Genomic DNA, 19,338 nt, shown 5'->3' on the forward strand with positions numbered 1-19,338 from the left:
AACAGTTCCCAGCACGTGGGAGGTGCTCAAACAATGTTATCTGTGGGTGATGTCATTGTCACTCTTGTTACCTGGACTCCTGGATGTTGGGCCTTATCACTGAAGTCCCTTCCCACTTAGACAGCACGTGACTGTCATTGTCTCCCTGGCCCTCCTGATGCCAGCAGGTTCAGGACAGACAATAAGGCCCCTGTCCTCCAGACTCTGGGTCCGTCCCAGCACACAGAGCTCACATCCCATGAGGGGCCTTGCAGGAAGGGACAGGCGGGTGTTTCAGGAAAAGACGCTACACAGCTTCACAGTAAAAACATCCATAAGAACACCTCGCAATGTGGAACGGCAGCCAGGAAGGAGTTTCTCCTACAGGACTCCTACAGGTTAGGCCGAGAGGGACAGGAAGACCCTGCATGAGGTGCTCACACTGGGGTCAGTGAACACTTGCTGGGCAGTTGCTGAGTGCTGGGCCCTGTGCTGCAGCCCCCCACATGCATCCTCGACCCCCAGCCACGCTTTGTGGTCCACATCCCACATTCCATTATTTTTCTGTATCATATTAAACCTGGGTTTTGAGCCCCCACTCACAAGGGAGCTGAGACAGTCCATCTCCATCTTCTCTGGCTCCCTAGGGTCATGTCACATTCTATTGTGAGAGTTTCCCAGGAGCCTGGAGGGTAGGGCAGGGCTTCCGGTCCTTGGTCCCATCTGGTGCCGATGAACGGATCTCCGTCCCACCCCATAGGATCCTGTCAGAGGTGAGCAGCTTGGAGTCCTGGCCACACTGGGGCACTTCCCCAAAACAGCCATGGCCATGGCTCCTGGGTTCTGACCACCCACAACCTCTTGGGCTTCCTGGAGGGTGGTGAATATATAACCCTGCTTCCTCACCCCTTGGGAGCAGGGAACAACTCCACACTGGCTCCCACAGCACCCCAGAGGGACTGAGCCCCAGGTGCCCATGGGGTCACTTGCTTGATACACACCTTTATGGGCTGTCTCCCTTCCTGCCTCACTTTCCCACTCTCCTACCAGTGTCTCCTGGCATCACCTCCCCTATCAGCTACCTACACTCAAATCCTGGTCTGAAGTTCTGTTTCTAGGGAACCCAAACCAAGACAAGTATTTGCTCTGCAGATACTAGGCCAAGGGTCTTACAGACCTTCACTCACCCAGTGCCTCTCCTATGCTGCTCCCACTTGGCAAGTGAGGAAACTGAGGTTCTGACAGTTCAACACGACTACCAAGCAGCTCCTATCCATTACCCCGCACCACCTCCCTCTACTCTCTGCTCCCTCATCAGTCCCCCAGAGTCTCCACCCCCCGTAAAGAAGAAGAGAGGTGGTCTTCTGTGCCAGCCCCCTTCCGATTTGCACCCTGAAACACAGGAGCCATCCGTGCACCCCTGAGGCAGGAGCCGCAGATCCGGAACTCCAAGATTCCAGCACCTTCCTGGGCTGGGAGAGGGAAAAGTCCTCTGCTTCCCTCTGAGTCTTAGCAGCACCAGCAAATGAAAAACACCGAGTGATATCTCAGTAACTCTTCCTGCCTTGCAGGAATTATTGTCTTACAGATGAGAACTCAAGTAACACAGAGCTGGTGAAGTGGTGGGAACCCAAGCCTCACCCACTTGCCCCAGCCTCCCACCTGAATCCATAGCAGGACAGTGACCCAGTTTTCTTTTTTTTTTAATTGGAGTACTGTTGCTTTACAATGTTGTGTTAGTTTCTACTGTACAGCAAAGTGAATCAGCTATAAGTATACATATATCCCCTCTTTTTTGGATTTCCTTCCCATTTAGGTCACCACAGAGCACTGAGTAGAGTTCCCTGTGCTATACAGTAGGTTCTCATTAGTTATCTATTTTATACACAGTATCAATAGTGTATATATGTCAATCCCCATATCCCAATTCATCCCACCCCCCTTCCCCCTTGTTATCCATATGTTTGTTATCTATTCCTCAAAATAACAGTGACAACTAACAGACTCTATTCCCTGAGGGCTACTCAGTTCCCAGTACAGTACTAGACACTTCCTGTGGGTTAACTTTCCCATTTTACAGATGAATAGACTGGGGCTCAAAGACAGACAATAATGATGTCTTGTACCTCTCTGTGTCCTTCCCAGGGCTTCCCTTTCATGGAGGAGACCCCCAGGAAATCTCCCGTCTCTCAGCAGAGATTAGTCCATGAGGTAAACATACAGAATTCATGGTGCTCCAGTCAAAATCTTCCCTCCTATCCTGTTTAGAGAGGCCAGATCTTGGAAGGGAAGGGAGACCTCTGTGCTTCCACCAATATCCTACACCAGCCCCTAGTGACTCAGATGAGGAAATTAACCCTAGAGCCTTTCTCTGCCCAGGCAGGAGGACAGCACTTGGCAGTAATGTTGAGACCCAATTGACAGAAATGAGGGGGACCTGCCAACTTTTAAAGCATCTTCCAACCAAAACGTCCACGATTCTATGATGCTGAGATCCTAGAATAAGTACATCCCATCTGAAATACGGCACCAAACCATACTAATATCAGCCATTGACATTTATTTATTTGATTGCACTGGATCTTAGTTGCAGCTCATGGGCTCCTTAGTTGCAGCTTTCCAGCTCCTTAGTTGTGGCTTGCAAACTCTTAGTTGCGGCATGCTTATGGGATCTAGTCCCCTGACCAGGGATTGAACCCAGGCCCTCTGCACTGGGAGCACGTAGTTAACGTTGCTCTAGCATTTCCTGCACAGCTGCTGTCTTCCAGAACCAGCCCTTTCATCATCAGCCCCTCTGTGCCATGTTCCAGCCCAAGAATGGAGTTTAACACCTGCCCTAACCACATCTCTGACTGTGAAAGGGAAAGGAATTATCCACAAGGAAAATCTAAAAGCCGCCTAGAGGTGAGTCCTGCACCACTGAGATGACTGCACTGGACAGCAGTTAATGAAGGAGTGGATCCTGACACAGCCAGCTACGTGCACTCACAATGGTGGTGTCAAGATTCTCACGGAAGAGGAGGTCTGCAGAGCAGTTTGGTTGGGAGTGAGGACTTGAGGTCTTGGAGCTGCATTATATAGTAACACCAAATTTCCCTTTCACTGGATGGCCAGTTTCCTCTCTGGGCCCTGATTTCAAATCCCAGTTTTGCCATAGACATGCTGTGTGACCTTGAGTAAATCACTTAACCTGAGTCTCCATTTTCTCATCTATAAAATGGAAATTAAAATAAGCAACTTTTTTGGAACATCCACATGAATTGCCCCAATGAATGTTCACAATACCAAAAGACATAGATGGATTATTATTCCCATTTTGCAGACATGAAAAGTGAGGCTCAGGAGGGAAAGTAACTGGCCAACATTTACACAGCTACTGAGTGACAGTGGGGATTGAACCCAGACCTGTCTGGCTGCAGAGGCATGGCATGGGTGCCATATATGGAAAGAGCATGGGGAGTGGCCACAATGTGGTCACTGGGCCCCTCTCAGGCCTGCCTCTAGCCCTGCTCTCCTCTACACACACCCCAACATACATCCTAACTCCCTTGGGTCCTGTGACTGCTACATCCTGCAACAGGAGCCTCCTTGGGCCCCTCCTGAGAGCTGGAAGCCCTGTCCCAGGCTCCATAGCACTGATGTGGCTCCTAAGGGAAAGGGCCCACCCCCAAAACCACAAGGCCCCCACCTACTTCCTCCCTGGGGTCTGTTGGCCCAGGACTAGAACCTACCCCTAGGACCCCAGTGACTAGCCCCATCAGTTTTGGCCAGAAGCCCCTAGCCTTCCGGTGCCAAGAGGATCCCTCCCTCCTCTGAAGGGCTCCACTGAGTACAAACCGGCCAAGAGGCTGGACTTCCTGCCATGTTTCCACCCACCCGAGCTTCAGAGCTCGGGTTATAAAAATTGTGCCTTTCTGAGAAGCTAGTGACAGAGGCCCAGGAGAGATTCTGGACAGCCCTATTCTTGGAGAGGTAAGGACAAGGAGGCTAACATGGGCATTTCGCAAATATTTCTTAAGTACCTACAATAATGTGGTGATGTGGTGCATAGATTCTCAGCCAAACTGGGTTCCAATACAGGCTCTGCAGCCACTACCTGTGTGACCCTGGGCAAGCCATTTCTTCTATCTGTGCTCATTTCCGTAAAATAGGCCTGCTATCAATGATCCCAGACCGTTATGGTAAGGATTCAATAATGCAACAAAGCTTGTAAAGCTCTCGGCATAGAGCCTGCTACATAGTAAGGACTCAAGTAAAAGTCGGGGCCAGTATGATTCAAGACTGGTATGAGATGGAGACGGCTGGGGGACGGTGTGAAGTACTAAGCGCAGGAAGGGAGGAGAGACCTGACTTGGGTGAACTGATTAAGTGCCTAACATGGGCACTGGCTAAACACTGGTTGGATGAGTAGTGGATGAATTTAAGATCAGCCTGGTAGCAGAATATGAATAGTTAATGCCATGAGTACACATTTCCCAGTCCAAAATTCACATCTGCAAATAAACAAGAAACTTTCTTTTTTTTAGGACCCATTTTAATCACTGTTTTGAATTCCTGCCATCAAGCAAAAAAACCTGGATGTTGCTGATTTGAGACAATGCCAGGATGTTCTCAGGCACTCCAGAGTAGGCTCAGCCACTTTGGGGGCTTTGCCCAGAGGCAGCATTTACCCTCTGGGTAATGTCTTCATGGGCACTGGGGTGGGGATGTGGTGGCTCCTTAATGGGCCCTGCTTACGCTGGCATCTGCCCTGGACGTGTCTGTATCCAGCTGGCCTCTGCCTTGCAGTTCCAAAGGCTGCATCTCCTGGCAGCACACCCTTGCCCACCTGGAGCGCCCCCTGCCTGCAGGCTCTGGGGTCCCAACTATGCCACTTGGCCACCTGGGCTGAGGCTCAACAGGCAGGAACCAGTACAAACGTACTGTTTGAAATACTGAAGTATTTCCCTACTAGTTGGTAAAGAGCCATGACTTTAAGCCCCCCAGGTGCCTACCCTGGTCACTATGGAGCTTCCCCCAGGACCCCCAACCCTTGTCCTCCTCAAGATTCAGAAACCTCCATGGTTTTAATGTCTCACAATGTCGCACAGCCACATTAACAGCTGTCGGGCACACTGCTTGCTAAGTGCTTTGCGCATATTGAGTGCATTCCCCACAACAATCTATGATTGTCCCCCATTTTACAGATGAGAAAACTGAGGCACGGAGAGATCAAGTAACTTGCTCAGGGTCACACAGTCTGGAAGTGGCAAAGCCCAGATTTGAAGAAAGCCCACTTGAGAGGGAAGGACATTTCAGGCAGAAGGAACCGAAAGCACTAATGTGAGATGGTGGGGGTAAGGCTGTGTTCAAGGACTAGCAGATCTAGAGCGAGGGGGAGAAGAGAGGGAAAGAAAGCTGGAGAGATGGCTCTAGGAGAGGCAGAGGTGGGAGAAGCTAGCCAGTGGCTCCCCAGTGAGGTGGCCAGTGGGGTTCCCAGCTCTGTGTCCCCAGGTCCTGGCCAGGAGGATGCTGCTGTTCTGGGGGTCACTGCTATGCTGGGGGCTGCTGCCCCAGGCCCCAGGGGAGGCCCAGCACCTAGTCTTCTTGCGCTTCAGCAAGGATCAGCTGGAAACAGGTAGATTTTTAAGGGGTGGGTGGCAGGAGGCAGGAACTCAGGGAAGAGCAGGGGTGGAAGGTGACACCACCTCCCTGCTCAAGCCTTTTCCTCTTCTGGCCTCCCCATCACCAGCAGCAGAATTTGCCTTCCTTTGCCCAGAGCTGACCCCATCCTTCCCCTGCTCTAACACTTGCTGTGGCTCCCTAGTACCTTCAGGAGAAGCTCCAAGCTCTTCATCCTGGTTTTCAAGGCCTTGCCTCTCCAGCCTCTTCTACCACCACCTGCCCTGACCGCCCCTATAGACTTTCCAGCCTCCTTCCTTTGCTTGTGCTATTCTTTCCCCCGTTCTCAACACAATGGATTCTGATTCACCATTTAAGGCAAAGCTTTAATAGTCCCAGTTTCCCCAGCAGAAGGAGTATCCTTCCACTGGGTTCCCACAGCTCTTTGGTGAAGCTTCATCTATGGCCTTATCCAAGCGTACTGTACTTGTCCTTTCTGTCTGTCTGTCTTTCTGTCTCTCCCTAACTCTTGGCTGTGAGCTATTTTTTATCCATTCACCTCCTTCTCCATTCAACACAGTCCAACCTCACTGATCTTTCTGTTTCATATACTCACCAGGCTCATTACCACCTCAGGGCCTTTGCATGTGCTGTTCCCTCTGTCTACATTGCTCTCTCCCCAGGTCTTGCAATCGTGGATTTCTCCACTTCATTCAGGTCTCAGCTCAAATGCCTCCCCTTCAGAGAGGCTCTCCCTGACTACCCTATCTAAAGTAGACCTTCCCCCTAGTCATGCTCCAATTCGACTCCATTTTATTTTCAAAAATTGCCTTGCTTGCTTATCTGAGGGCTCAATTGTTTTCTGTGCCCGCCCCCACCCCACCCCCACCCCTGCTCCTAGAACGAACCCCACGGGCCCTGAACCCAGAAGAGAGTAAGTGCTTCATACGTACCTGTTGCTAAATGACTGTCTAAATCGCTGGCTCGGGGCAGGTGCTGGTGGGCCTTTGTTGAACGACTGAATGAAAGGTGAGCCCCACCCTGAGGAGGGCCTTGTCCTCAGACATTTCAGGCCTGCTCTCGAAACACCATGTCCTGGACCGTGTGGCCAGGATCCCTGTGATGGGGGTCACAAGTGAAGGAGTCACCATCCTGGACCACCTGCCCTTCGTAAGAGAAGGCCTCTCCAAAGAGAGCAGTGGGCTTGATCTGTTGCTGGTCTGGGACCTGCTCTCGGGGCAGAGCTTCCCCCTGCTGGGGGAGCTGCTCCAGTTGGGTGGGTGAGTGGCCTTCTGGCTTTTCTTCCCCCTCAGAAACAGTGTTCTCACCTTGTTGGTGGGTAGGAGGCCCCAGCATCGTTGGAGCTTTTCTCCAGCCTGGAAAGCCCTCAGCAAGTACATTTTTATTGTCCCTAAACCTCTTGAAGCCACTTGAAATCCTCCAAGGAACAAAGCAGAGTCTCAATCAGGGATCTTAGCCTGGCAGCCCTCCAACCTCCACATTCAGCTTATACCTGGGTATTGCAAACTCCCATAGTATTTTTTTAATATTTTAGTGACTTGCCAATATATAAAAATCTGGAGTGTTTTAATAAAAATCCAGATTTTCTGATTGTATTAGTTCGCTAGGACTGCCATAACAAAATACCACAAACTGAGTGGCTTAAACAACAGAAATTCAGGAGACTAGAATTCTGAGATCAAGGCGTTTTCCATGTCTCTCCCCTAGCTTCTGGAGGGTTGCTGGCAGTCTGGTTTTCCTTGGCTTGTAGAATCATCACCTGATCTCTGCCTTCCTCTTCACTTGGCAATCTCCCTGGTTGTGTGTCTCTGTCTGTGTTCAAATTTCTCCTTTTTAGAAGGACACCAGTCACATTAGGCTAGGGGCCCACTCTACTCCAGTACGATCTCATCTTAACTACATCTGCAACAACCCTATTTCCAAATCAGTTCACATTATAAGGTGGGGATTAGGAACTCAATATATGAATTGGGGGACTTCCCTGGTGGTCCAGTGGGTAACACTCCATGCTCCCAGTGCAGGGGGCCTGGGTTCGATCCCTGGTCGGGAAACCAGATCCCGCATGTATGCTGCAACTAAGCAACTAAGAGTCTGCATGCTGCAACTAAAAAGCCTGCATGCCGCAACTAAAGATCCCGTGTGCCATAACTAAGACCCAATGTGGCCAAAATAAATAAATAAATAAATATATATATATATATATATATATATATATATATATATGAATTGGGGGGGGTGGAAGGCAGACACAATTCAACCCCTAATAGCAACTCTCTCTATAACAAAGATCTGGCCACACCTGGCCTGACCTCCCACATGGCAATCATTGGTGTAGGATCTGTAGTCCCTAAGTCAGTCCCCAGACACCCCCTCCTCCACTCCCTTTACGTTACCTGCTTTGCCCTGAAGGCAAATGAGTTGGAGACTTCTGGCAAAATAAGTACCAACATAAATGAATAATATTTATGTAGGTTGGGGCAGGGGTTCCTGCAAGGTCAACTGTGTAGCCACAGGTAGGCCTCCGAATCCATCCCCCAGAATGAGGAGGGAGAGCCAGATGGGTCCTAAGATGATAGAGTCCAGAAGAAGTTTTCTGATGGGGGTGAAATGAAATGAAAAGCTAGGGCCTGGGGTGGGTAGGGGTGCTTCCCAGAGAGGCCTGGGAGGAGGGTGCTGGGCCCACACCTGCCCCAGCCCATCCTAAGGCCTAGGACTAGCCACCACTCACCCCTGCCTGTGCATTTGCACCACCTCTACTCACCCATCCTGGCACAGGGCATCAGCTTGGGAGGGCCGTAGGAAAAACCCCACATGGTCCAAGTCATTCTTCAAAAACCTCTGGAAGGTGCCATGGTGGAGGCAGGCATACAGCCTTTGGGGAGCCCAACCCATCCAGGTCTTCCTCCAGCACTGGAACTTGTTGCTGCCCACTCCAGTGGGCACCAGCTAAGTCACCAGCTTGTATCTAATGTTCAAAAAGTACATAAAACTCTGGGTTCCTCTTAGCTCAGGGAGATGCGAGGACCTGAGGCCATCACGGGGAGCAGAAGTTTCATGTCCTCCTTCTTGGATGCTCAGCAGGGCAGGTGGTCCCTGAGTGGAAGGCGGTGGGATCACCAGCCGTCTTGCTCTCTCTGACTCCTGCCTGCTTGCGTCTTTTTTGCAGAACCCTTATATTTTAATTCAGACCTGTTTAATGTGCATGGACAGGTCCTCCACTGTATTCTCCTCATTTTGTAGAGGGTGACACTGACGCCTGGAGAAGGAAAGGGACTTTCCCAGGTCTTCAAGGCTTAGAGGCTGTAACTAGAGCCCAGTGTTCTGCAGCTGGGCTGAAGGGTCAGGGAAGGGGTTGTCCCAAAGCAGCCCCCACCCCTCCTGGGGTCTGCCCCTATTCTAGCCAATACAGACACACTCCACAGAGACACAGGGGCCTTACCAGGCCATACAAACAACACCCCCCAACCCACTCACAGGTTGGTCACAGAAGATGCCAAAGGCCCTGATGTCACCCTACAAATCCTGAGTGACAGCTTGCTGCAAGTCACATTGCGAAGCAAACTGTACCTCTCGCTCTAGAGGTGAGTGTGTGCTCTGGGGGCTTCCTCTCCACCTCCCTCGGTTCCAGGCAGCCATGCAAGGCTAGCAAAATTCTGCTGCCTATGTCACCAAAAGGGTTACAATAATCCTTTCCACTTGGGCATGTTTCAAAGTCACTTTTTTGTGATGGGGAAACTGAAGCACCAAGTAGGAGAGGGACCTGCCCAGGATCACACAGTGAAATCTGCAGCAGAGGCTGAGATAAAACCCTCTGACTTCCATGTCTGGGGACATGTGCCCCATCTGAATAAAAGGCAGATACTTTCATGGGATGATCCAAGGAGGGTCTGGTTCAAGCTCACCTTGGGGTCCACCACGCCTGGACGCCAATCCCACTTACCATCCAGGCAACTTGAGTAAGGGTGTCTGTCCTCTGGGCCTCATCCACAAAGTGTTATGATCCAGTCCCCTACTGCCCTTGGCTGTTGTAAGAGTTCACTGCTAATCTAAGAGCTCAGACCGCTCACTAAACTGTGGAAGATGATGCCAACCTGGGGTTGTAAACACAACAGCCAATAAAGGGAGTGATTTGCACATGAAACAGGAATTTCTTACATGCCCCTTAGGAATATGCCCACTCTCTTTTTTTGTGTGTGTGAAAGATGGCATTCTTTGTCTAGCTTCCCTTTTTAACAGAAAATGAGCATAAAGAAATATTTTCTTCACCCGGATGTGGGCACAGAGAAATATTTCTCTGCTATACAATAAACATATCATCACCCTTATAATGATGTGCAGTAAAAATGCAGCTTGACCCCCGGCCTGGTGGGGACTGCAGCAAACAGGAGAGGATATGGCCCATCTCCAGGTCACATCAGCCGCCTGTGAGGATGCTGGCCGAGAGTTTCCAGATCTTTTAGGTTTTCCAAAGTTTGAACCCTGTATTTTTAGTGAACTCTTCCAGTTTTTCATTTGAGCCCTCCAGACAACTGCAGGCCCCACCAGCCTGTGACTTCTGGACTCAGTCATGGGCTGCGGCTTGGAGCCTGCCCAGACATGCTGCCCCTACAGGATCCTGTGGTTCAAAGTCACCAAGAACATCTGCATCGGGGTACAGCTGGAGCAGACGGGGAACAAGACCAATGTGGCCTTTGAGGAGTGCCACACCCCACCAGGATACCTGAGCACTGAGGTTCTGGAGCAGTACCTATCCCCCACCACTCGTGCACCCAGCCCTTCACTGAGACTCTCCCCAGAGAGTCTCAGTCTTAGGCTGCCTCTCCCCAGCCTAAGCTGTCTAGAGTGACCAAGGGTGTCAGGGACAGGGTCATCTCCAAGACCACCAGCTGTACACACCACCCATCAGTATCTCCTGCCTTCACATTGAATGTTATGGCCAAAGTGTGCATCCACGCAGGTCAAATCTTGGCTTGGCTGCTTACTAACACCAGGAGCCCTGGTCAAGCTATTTGGCTTCCAGAAGCCTCAGTTTTCTCACCAATAAACAGGATCACAGAACTCAGCCAGCATGGGGTGGTTGTGGGGAAGAGATGAGCTAACTCCTGTGAGCTACTTAGCACAGAACCTGCCGCATAAAGTGGCCATTGCTTATGATTCTTAATATACCTAACAAAAAAGCCACCTCCTCCAGGAAGCCTTCCATTAACTTCCACTCTGGGATTTGAAAATCCCAGAGACCTTTATTAGAGAGAGAAATAAAGCAAGAGAGGCATAAAGGGACAATCAGGAAGAAATAAAGTGGAGGAGGACAAAGTCTAGAAGAGAGAAAGCAAGAAAGCAAGAATGGAAAACAACAGAAAAGGAAAGGGGAGAAAGAGGAGAGAGGAGAGGAGAGGGACACCAGGCGGGCAAGGAAGCAGCCACCCTGAGCTTCCCTGTTCACAGGTCCACTGGGGCTTTCCTCAGCCCTGCCCTGGACTCCCCTCTCTGGCCTCAGTCTCCCCTTCCATGGTGTCTCAGACCCCACCTGCTCTCCCCGCCTCTAGGATGGACCCCCTCTGGGTGAACAAAGCTCTGGGTTTAGTGACAGATGTCCTGGATGAGGCATTGCCCTTCCTCCTACAGAAGATAGTAAGTTGCTCATTCCCCCCGCCCCACCCCCTGAGAGAGGGGTGTGACCCCATGGGACAGCCCCTTGATCTCGCCCTGACCTCAACAATGACCCCCTCATGCCTTCCCTCCAGGGGTGTCCCCTGGCCACAGCCCTGCTCAACTCGCTGCTGGAAGACCTGTTACACATCACTCTGTGCTCGTAGCTCCCAGGCAAGGAAGGGGCTTATCTGCTGTCCCCCTACTGTGTGCCAGGAACTCTTCTAGGCTCTGGAAATATGATGGGAAATAAAACAGACAAAGCTTTCCCTCGGGGAGCCTACTTCCTAGAGGAGGGGGAAAAGGGCATTATGCCTTATGACCTTGGTAAATCATTTCCCCCCCCGAGCCTCAGTTTCCCAGTCTGTAAAATGGAATTAATCACAGGCTCACAGAATGGACTGTAGTGATAATACATAAAACCTGGCACAGAGTTATGGCTCAATAAATGCTCATTGTTACAAGAAGCTGAGCCCCAGCCCACAATGAACTTAAAGCTAAGCAGAGAGGGAGAAGAAATTTCTCGCTGCTTCAGTGCCTCTCCATGCCCTTCCCTCCAACCCCCAGGGAGGCTGAGCCCCAGTTCCATTTCCTCATTGCAGCCCCAGCCATCTCCGGCCCGGAAGATTTCCAGCACTATGTCACCAGCACAGAATTCACGGAGGAGGCCATCCTGATGAAAGTCCAGGTGAGCAGCCCCTGGCCAGGGCAGACCCTCTGAGGATGTCCACTGGTCTGGGGGAGAATGGGCACAGAGGAAAATGAGGTGCGGCTTCTCTGGATAGGAGGCAGAGGAGAAGGACCAAGCAAAGGAAGTGGTGGGCAAAAGAGGAGGAGAGAGGGGAAGGGAGAAGAAAGGGCAGACCAGGCAGGCCCCACCCTCCGGAGCTCACACTGAGCCTGGGAAGTCCCGCTCAACCCTGGAAAGGTGGAGAGGCCACGGGGCTGTATGTCCCACAAGTGAAAATTAGGCTCCAACAAAAGGGCAGGTGGGGTGGCTCAGGAACGGCAGGACCGTGTGTAACACCCAGCTGGAAGGGACCCCTCAGATGGGGAAACCGAGGCCCAGAGAAGGGATGAGGCTGGCTGCCCCTCTCCTCCATGGGATGGTAGCAGGTGAGTCAGGAGGACAGGAGGATTTGAGTGGATAGGAAGGAGGCAATGTTAACAAAGTCACGGAGAAAAGAATGGGGTTACATGAGGGAGAAGCAAGGAAGCGTAGCTGATGGGTTCAAAACCCAGCTCCACCTCTTACCATGTATAGGCTCTTGAGAAAGTCACTTCACTCCTCTGGGCCTCAGCTTCCTTATCTATCAAATGGTTTCCATCTCATGGTGCTGTTGTGAGGTCAAAATGAGATTGTGCCTGTAAGTGTTCAGCGCTGTGTCTGGCACATAGTGAACCCTCCATAGGTTAGCTGTAACCAGTTTTTGCCTGAGGAGACTGTTCCCTCTGAATTTCTCCTACCTCCTTCATTTTTCTAAAGCTTATGACCCCTGCAGCCCAGGCCAGAGAGCCCCAAGGCCTGACCACCTAGCCCCCAAGCCCCTCCCAAAGTTAGCCCCGGGCAGCCTGGCAGACCTGGTCTTTTCACTGGAAACCTACAATGACATCCTGTCCTGCCTCTACACCAGCAAGGAGATACATGTGAACCTCCAGGACCCCACGGTGAGTGTTTGAGAAAAGGAAGTACATTACTGCTCTACTTTTCACATGAAACCAAGGCCCAGGTGGCATAAGTGCCTTCCTGGGTGGGCCTAGGTAAGTCACTTCCTCTCTCTGGACCTCACCTGGAGAACTCTTATTCAGCTTTCAGAACCCAGTATAGAAGTTCCTTCTTCTGGAAAGACTTCCTTGAACACCCCTTTGTTGTTCCTCTCTTCATAACATTTATGCTGCAAACATGTATTGAAGGCCTACTGTGTGCCATGCCCTGTGCACACAGGGTCCCTGCCCTTTCACAGATCAAAGTCTACTGGAGGAATAGAAACTGAACAAGAAAACAGATAAATAAAATAATGTATCTTATTTATAATAAGCAGAGCAATGGATCAGCAAGTGTGTGATGGAGGTGAGAGAGCTACCCTGGACACTGTAGTCAGTGAATACATCTCTGAGGAGATGGCCTGAATGGTGGCAAGGAGGCACACACACACACACAGACACACACACACACACAGACACACACACACACACAGAAGTCAACGGGAAGAGCAAGTTCCCAGAGTCGATGAGGGCATCACATGAAGGAGAAATACAGATAGATCACTGCTCAGAAGCCCCCAGCAGCTCCTCATCGTGCTCTGAATAAAGTCCAGTCTCCTCTCCGCAGCCCCAGGGCCTCGTGAGATCTGGCTCCTGCCCACCTCTCTAGCTCTGTCTCTTCACCCACTATGCTCCAGCCACACAGGATGGGCTGGTGCTCACCTCGGGACCTTTGCACATGCTGTCTCCCTGCCTGGAACACTCTTCTCTCCACTGTTGGTCTCTGTGCAAATGTCATCACCTCAGAGAGCTGCTCCCTGACCACCACATGTAAATATCTAAAGTAAGCTTTTTCTCTCTCCCTCACCCAAAACCCTCTCTCTCTTTCTACTCTGTTCCCTTCGAAATACTGATCTCACTGTGTATATGAGTATGAGTAAAGTTATATATGGGAAGTTGTATATATACATATACACACATATGTATATTTGTGTGTGTTCATTTATTTAACTTTGTGTGTTCACTGTCTCTCCAGTTTGGGGACGGGGACTATGAACAGTATACTCTCTGAAGGGTACACAGGGTGTGCTCAGTAAACATTGAAATATGAAATCCCAAGATCTATATCTGGAAGAGATCTAATGTTATTGCTCCATTATTAACATGGGGAAACCAAGGCCCAGATAGGGAAAGTGACTTTCCCAAGTCACCCAGCAGGTAGGATCAGGACTGGAGCCAGGGCTCCTGCCTCCCCATACTGTTCCCTCCTTTCCACACAGGTGTGGCAGCTCTGAGACTAGAAGTGAACCCTGTGATTTCATGTCTACAGAAATTCTTACACCAGTGGATGAGGGTACATGTGCAAGGGTGTTCTTTGCAGCTTCACTTGTTACAGGGTGAAAAATAAAGTTAACCTATGTGTCCATCAATAGGGAATTGGTAAAATAAGTCAGGTAATGGCTATATAAGGTGGAATTCTATGCAGCTGTTTAAAAGAAAGGGGTTGTTCTATATGTACTGATGTTGAGAGGAACAAACAAGGTGCAGGACCATCTGGTTAGAATGTTCCCATCTATTCATTCTTCTATGTGTGTAGAAAACAGTCTGTCAGGATATACTCCAAAATGTCAATAGTGGTTACCCCTGAGAATAGGATTTAGGAGAAAAGGGGAAGAAGTGTTGGGATGGACTTTCATTTTTACTGTATACATTTTATAGTGTCTTCTATAATGATTTACGACTTTCAAAAATCAATGGATTGGGGGCTTCCCTGGTGGCGCAGTGGTTGAGAGTCTGCCTGCCGATGCAGGGGACACGGGTTCATGCCCTGGTCCGGGAAGATCCCACATGCCACGGAGCGGCTGGGCCCGTGAGCCATGGCCACTGAGCCTGCGCGTCCGGAGCCTGTGCTCCGCAATGGGAGAGGCCACAACAGTGAGAGGCCCACGTACCGCAAAAAAAAAAAAAAAAAAAAAAAAAAAAAATCAATGGATTGGGGCTTCCCTGGTGGCGCAGTGGCTGAGAGTCCACCTGCCAATGCAGGGGACGCGGGTTCGTGCCCCGGTCTGGGAAGATCCCACATACGGCAGAGCAGCTGGGCCCGTGAGCCATGGCCACTGAGCCTGCGCGTCCGGAGCCTGTGCTCCGCAACAGGAGAGGCCACGACAGTGAGAGGCCCACGTACCGCCAAGAAAAAAAAAAAAACACCTATGAAAGGTCATAATCCTAATGCCAACCAAGACAACTGTGGCTCAGCTGGGCCTATTAAGACCTCTTCACACAGAGGTCATTAAGAATTCGTCCCTGCCTTATGACCTGCAACTGTGATCCCAGCCAAGCCTTGGACAACCTTGAAAGGGCCCTCTCCTTCAAGAGTCAGCAGGTCAAATCACTTAGAGCTTGGGAACAAAAACTGTCCTTGTGCCCAGCCTGGGAAACCACATCTGCATGAAACACCTTCCCATGGATCCTGGATTAGCAGAATTCAAAGGCTGCCCCACCTCCTAAAGCTAAAGGACAGAGACACAAAGAACTGGGAGGTCCCAAGGGCCGTCAGAGGTTGCATCCCTGATGTGCCCCTTCCCGACCTCTGGAGTTGGGTTCATTCTCTGGGTCCAAAGAATCAATGGATGCACTGAAATCAAAGTTCACCCACCAACAGGTGTCACAAATTTCACCTAAAAGATGATTCCATTTCCCTCAAATGTCCAAGAAAAATAAGACCCAGGACAGCTGAGTTTTGTCTTCTGCTTATCATCATGTATAGGTTCTACTTAGGTTCTGCCCTCTGGAAAAGGTCAATGTCATTTGTTCTATGCATCTAACATTCCAGCCAATTCCAAAATGGGACCTTGGGCAACTGAAACTGTAGCTGAGGTTCACAGTATGAGAGCAGTGAAGTTGGGGAGGGCCCTGCAGCAAAATGCTGAGCCTGAAGGCAGGGACCCAACCCAATCCCCACCCCAGCCCCTACACCCCCACTTCAGGCATTAACCATCCCATCAGTCAAAATCGCCTCCCTCTCCCACACTCTTGCATTGTAAAGCTGTGGGAATACCACAGCATGACCATAACAGGACGTACAAAATCACAAAACATAGAGTGGTAGGAACCTAACAGAGGACTGGGCATTCTCTAAATTATAGGAAAAACCTGAGGCCCAGAGAATAGGCTCTAGAATTTGGGGAGCCATTAAATGAGACAATAAGTGAGAAGGAGCCTGGGCTAGAGACTGGAAAATCCTGAATACAGATGAGCACCACAGCAGGCTACTGACACCATTCAAGCCTCATTCCTGAGGCAATTAGGGAAAGGAAAAGGGGCTGAACAAATCATGTAACAACCATGTTTAAAATCCCCCAGGCCTGCATTCATGCTCTTGCCTGCCTGAGACACTGTGTACTTTCCAATCCTCCTGCACCCATTTGGTTCCTTCATATCACACACATCTGATACAAAATGTCACTTGACATGGAGGCCATCCCTGAACACCCTGTCCAAAGGGACCCCATACCCTCTCCCTCAGATCCCCGCTCTAGTATTGGTCACTCAATGCTGAGTGCCAACTATGACCAAGGCATGACACTGGCACCACGGAGTGAATCTCCCAGGCTTCAACCATAACACCTAAAAGCCTGCCATAGGGGTCGGCCATGTATTCACTTCCATTAAGTCTAATGTACAATCCCTGTGAGGCATTACAACGATGACCATTTCTCGACCAGTAGGACGTGCCCAGCACAGGTCTAGACACTCAACGGACAATACATAAGAAAGCAGAAAGTACCGACTCACCCGCCCAGGGAATGCAAATCTAGGCCATGAGGAGAGGCAAGGTTTTGGACCCACTTCTGTGAATCCATCTGTATTAAACATCCTGAGTATAGATATATTTAAGTACAAAGAAATACAGATATTAATGATGGGGAAAGAAAAAAAAACTAGAAAAGAACAAAAAGGAAATATCTGAGTCAAGCATGAGATCATTAGAAAATTCTCAAAAAATGTAATGGTGTACAAAAATGCTTATGAAGGTACTGTTAATTTTTCAAAAGCAAAATAAAAATTACATTAGGTCTATGCAAACAAAAAAAAAAAATAAAGGAGAAATACCAGTGCCGTCACTCAGAATCTCTTTTCCCTTCTTCATACTTCTCTGAACTTTTCCTGCCATGTGGGGTCTGTATTTTATAAACAGAGAGCAAAATGCGTATGAAAGGAAGAGGAAATTATTCAATGGAGGCCAGAATTCCACAGATAAGATGAGCCTTGCTTGAGCTTGCTTGAGAAGAAAGTCATTCTAAGGTTGGGAGAACTGTGAGTTACGTACAAACATGCATACACACACATGTTACTTGAAGCACTACTTAAATGGAGGAATTCACCTGAAAAATTAAGATGTGTGGCTTCTCTTGGAAAATCAGAGGTCTGGGGGACCGAGCCGTCTGCTTCAGGGCTAATCAGCTGGAGAGAGCAGTGCTTCCTCCTCTCTAAGAGGCTCCTCTCTCCATCTCCACAAACCCTGCCACTCCCCCACAGTCCTGCAACATGGAGGATGGGAGGTCAACTGCCCTTTGCCTTCATGCTCATTCACTGGGGTGCTCACATGGGGCCACCTCACTCCTCAACATCAGAGCCAGGCCTCCAAAGACACTGAAATTGATGGTAGTCTCACATGATAACAGGGATTTTTCTCTCGTTCTCTCTCTAGACCCACTTTAACCAAAATATATCCCCTGTGCCTGGAAGTCCCCTTCCTCCAGATCCTAAAAATGTCAACACTGCTATAATTTTGTCCCGAGAAATGCTCAAGGAAATCATCACTAAAAGTGCCAAGCAGAGCTCTGTCAAGGTAAGCCTTACCCACATGGCCCCTCCACTCTCCTCTTTGCTTAAGTCTAGTCTATCAACCTCTAAGTTTGAGAAGGTAGAAATACAAGTAGGTTCTGGAACATTCTTCCGTAGATAAATATGAGGAAATGCTATGGGATACATATTTTCCCTTAATGGTCATATAAGTGGGTCCTTGTTTACACTGGGGAAAAGGAGAAAGCAGGGGCACAGGAGGACAAATGTTTTCTGAGTGTCTCCTATGTGCCAGGTACAAAGCCAGGTGTCTTTACATGATGTCATTTCGTCCTCACAACAGCACTGAGAGGTAGAGCTTCTTATTCCCACTTTACAGGTGACCAAAGTGAGAGAAGCAACTTACCAATAGTCAAAGCATGTGCCAAGGGGGTGGGTTTATCTACATATGAGGTATTCACTTGCCCCCTGCCCCGAAAGCGGTAGAAGGCAGTAGTTACAACAAAATACTAACCTTAAGTCCTCTCTGTGTCAGGCTCTATTTCAGCAATGTACAATGTTTCCTTACCAGAGTCTCCCAAAATCATCAAGTGCAGAACTATCTGCCACAAGAGCATAGAAAGAAACGGGCTTTAAACAGGATGAGGAGTAACAGAAAATGTGTCTGTGTTATATGCCCCACTGTCCTTCCGAGAAAGGAAATGAGATAAAAGGAAATGTCTGGAATTAGTGTCTGTGTGGTCATATCACCTGTACCAGCACCCAGCAAGGTGACCAATGCATACTGCAGGATCAATAAATATTTAAATAAAAGAACCAAGCAATGCATGGATATCTCGCAATGCAACATCCTGCAGTCCTTCTTCCTCTCCACACTCTAAATGATGACTTCTTTACAACAGATGAGAAACCTAGGTGCAAAGATCACCAAAAGAGTCTACAACCACCTGTCAAGAAACAAAATCCACACCACCTACTGGGTTGACATGGAAAAGGATGGTGAGAAGTTTGCCACTGGGCAGACGGTGAGTGCTAAGTAACAAATCACGACTGAGCTGTGAGGAGGAACTAGCAGGAGCAGAGGTCACATGGAAAGAAGAATGTTCTGTAGGGGGAACTCGTACCAAAACCCTGGGGGCCACAGTGCCTGGGTGTCCCTAGGAGGAGGAGACCAACCAGGCTGGTAGGCTCAGCCTTGAGGGGAGACTAAACAGGTGGTCCCCTGAGACCCGGTCATCTACACTCCAGGCCTCACCTGTGACCTTGTTGGTCATATCACAATATGACATGTTTGCTGAGTAGCATGGTGAAGGTATTTTTTTAACTCATGTTTGTTTTATATTAATGCAGGATTTAATCATCTCCCATGTATGCAAGATTTCAAAAGACAAATTGATAGTGGACATCAAGATTGAGAGGTACTTGTCTGTAACTACAAACCCCTCAACATTCGTCAGCACAGGAAGCAATATCAAAAACCCAATTCAAATCACATGCGAAGAGTAATGGAGAAGGCCCTTGGGAAATACTTGGATGATCACAGGGAAATCAGAAGGAAGTTTTACTCATGTGCTCTTA

General features: G+C 49.4%; 1 protein-coding gene across 1 annotated transcript; it reads left to right on the forward strand.

The window, feature by feature from the left end:
- The first annotated feature begins 5,487 nt into the window (after window positions 1–5,487).
- On the forward strand, window positions 5,488–14,249 carry LOC136135404 (BPI fold-containing family A member 1-like). Its single transcript, XM_065893286.1, is given in 9 exon segments — window positions 5,488–5,596; window positions 6,644–6,860; window positions 9,078–9,182; window positions 10,213–10,344; window positions 11,148–11,232; window positions 11,346–11,409; window positions 11,853–11,945; window positions 12,737–12,918; window positions 14,235–14,249. Coding segments are annotated over 9 exon segments (1,002 nt in total).
- The last annotated feature ends 5,089 nt before the right edge of the window (window positions 14,250–19,338 follow it).

Source organism: Phocoena phocoena, chromosome 15, assembly GCF_963924675.1.
Source record: "Phocoena phocoena chromosome 15, mPhoPho1.1, whole genome shotgun sequence".
Lineage (NCBI taxonomy): Eukaryota > Metazoa > Chordata > Mammalia > Artiodactyla > Phocoenidae > Phocoena > Phocoena phocoena.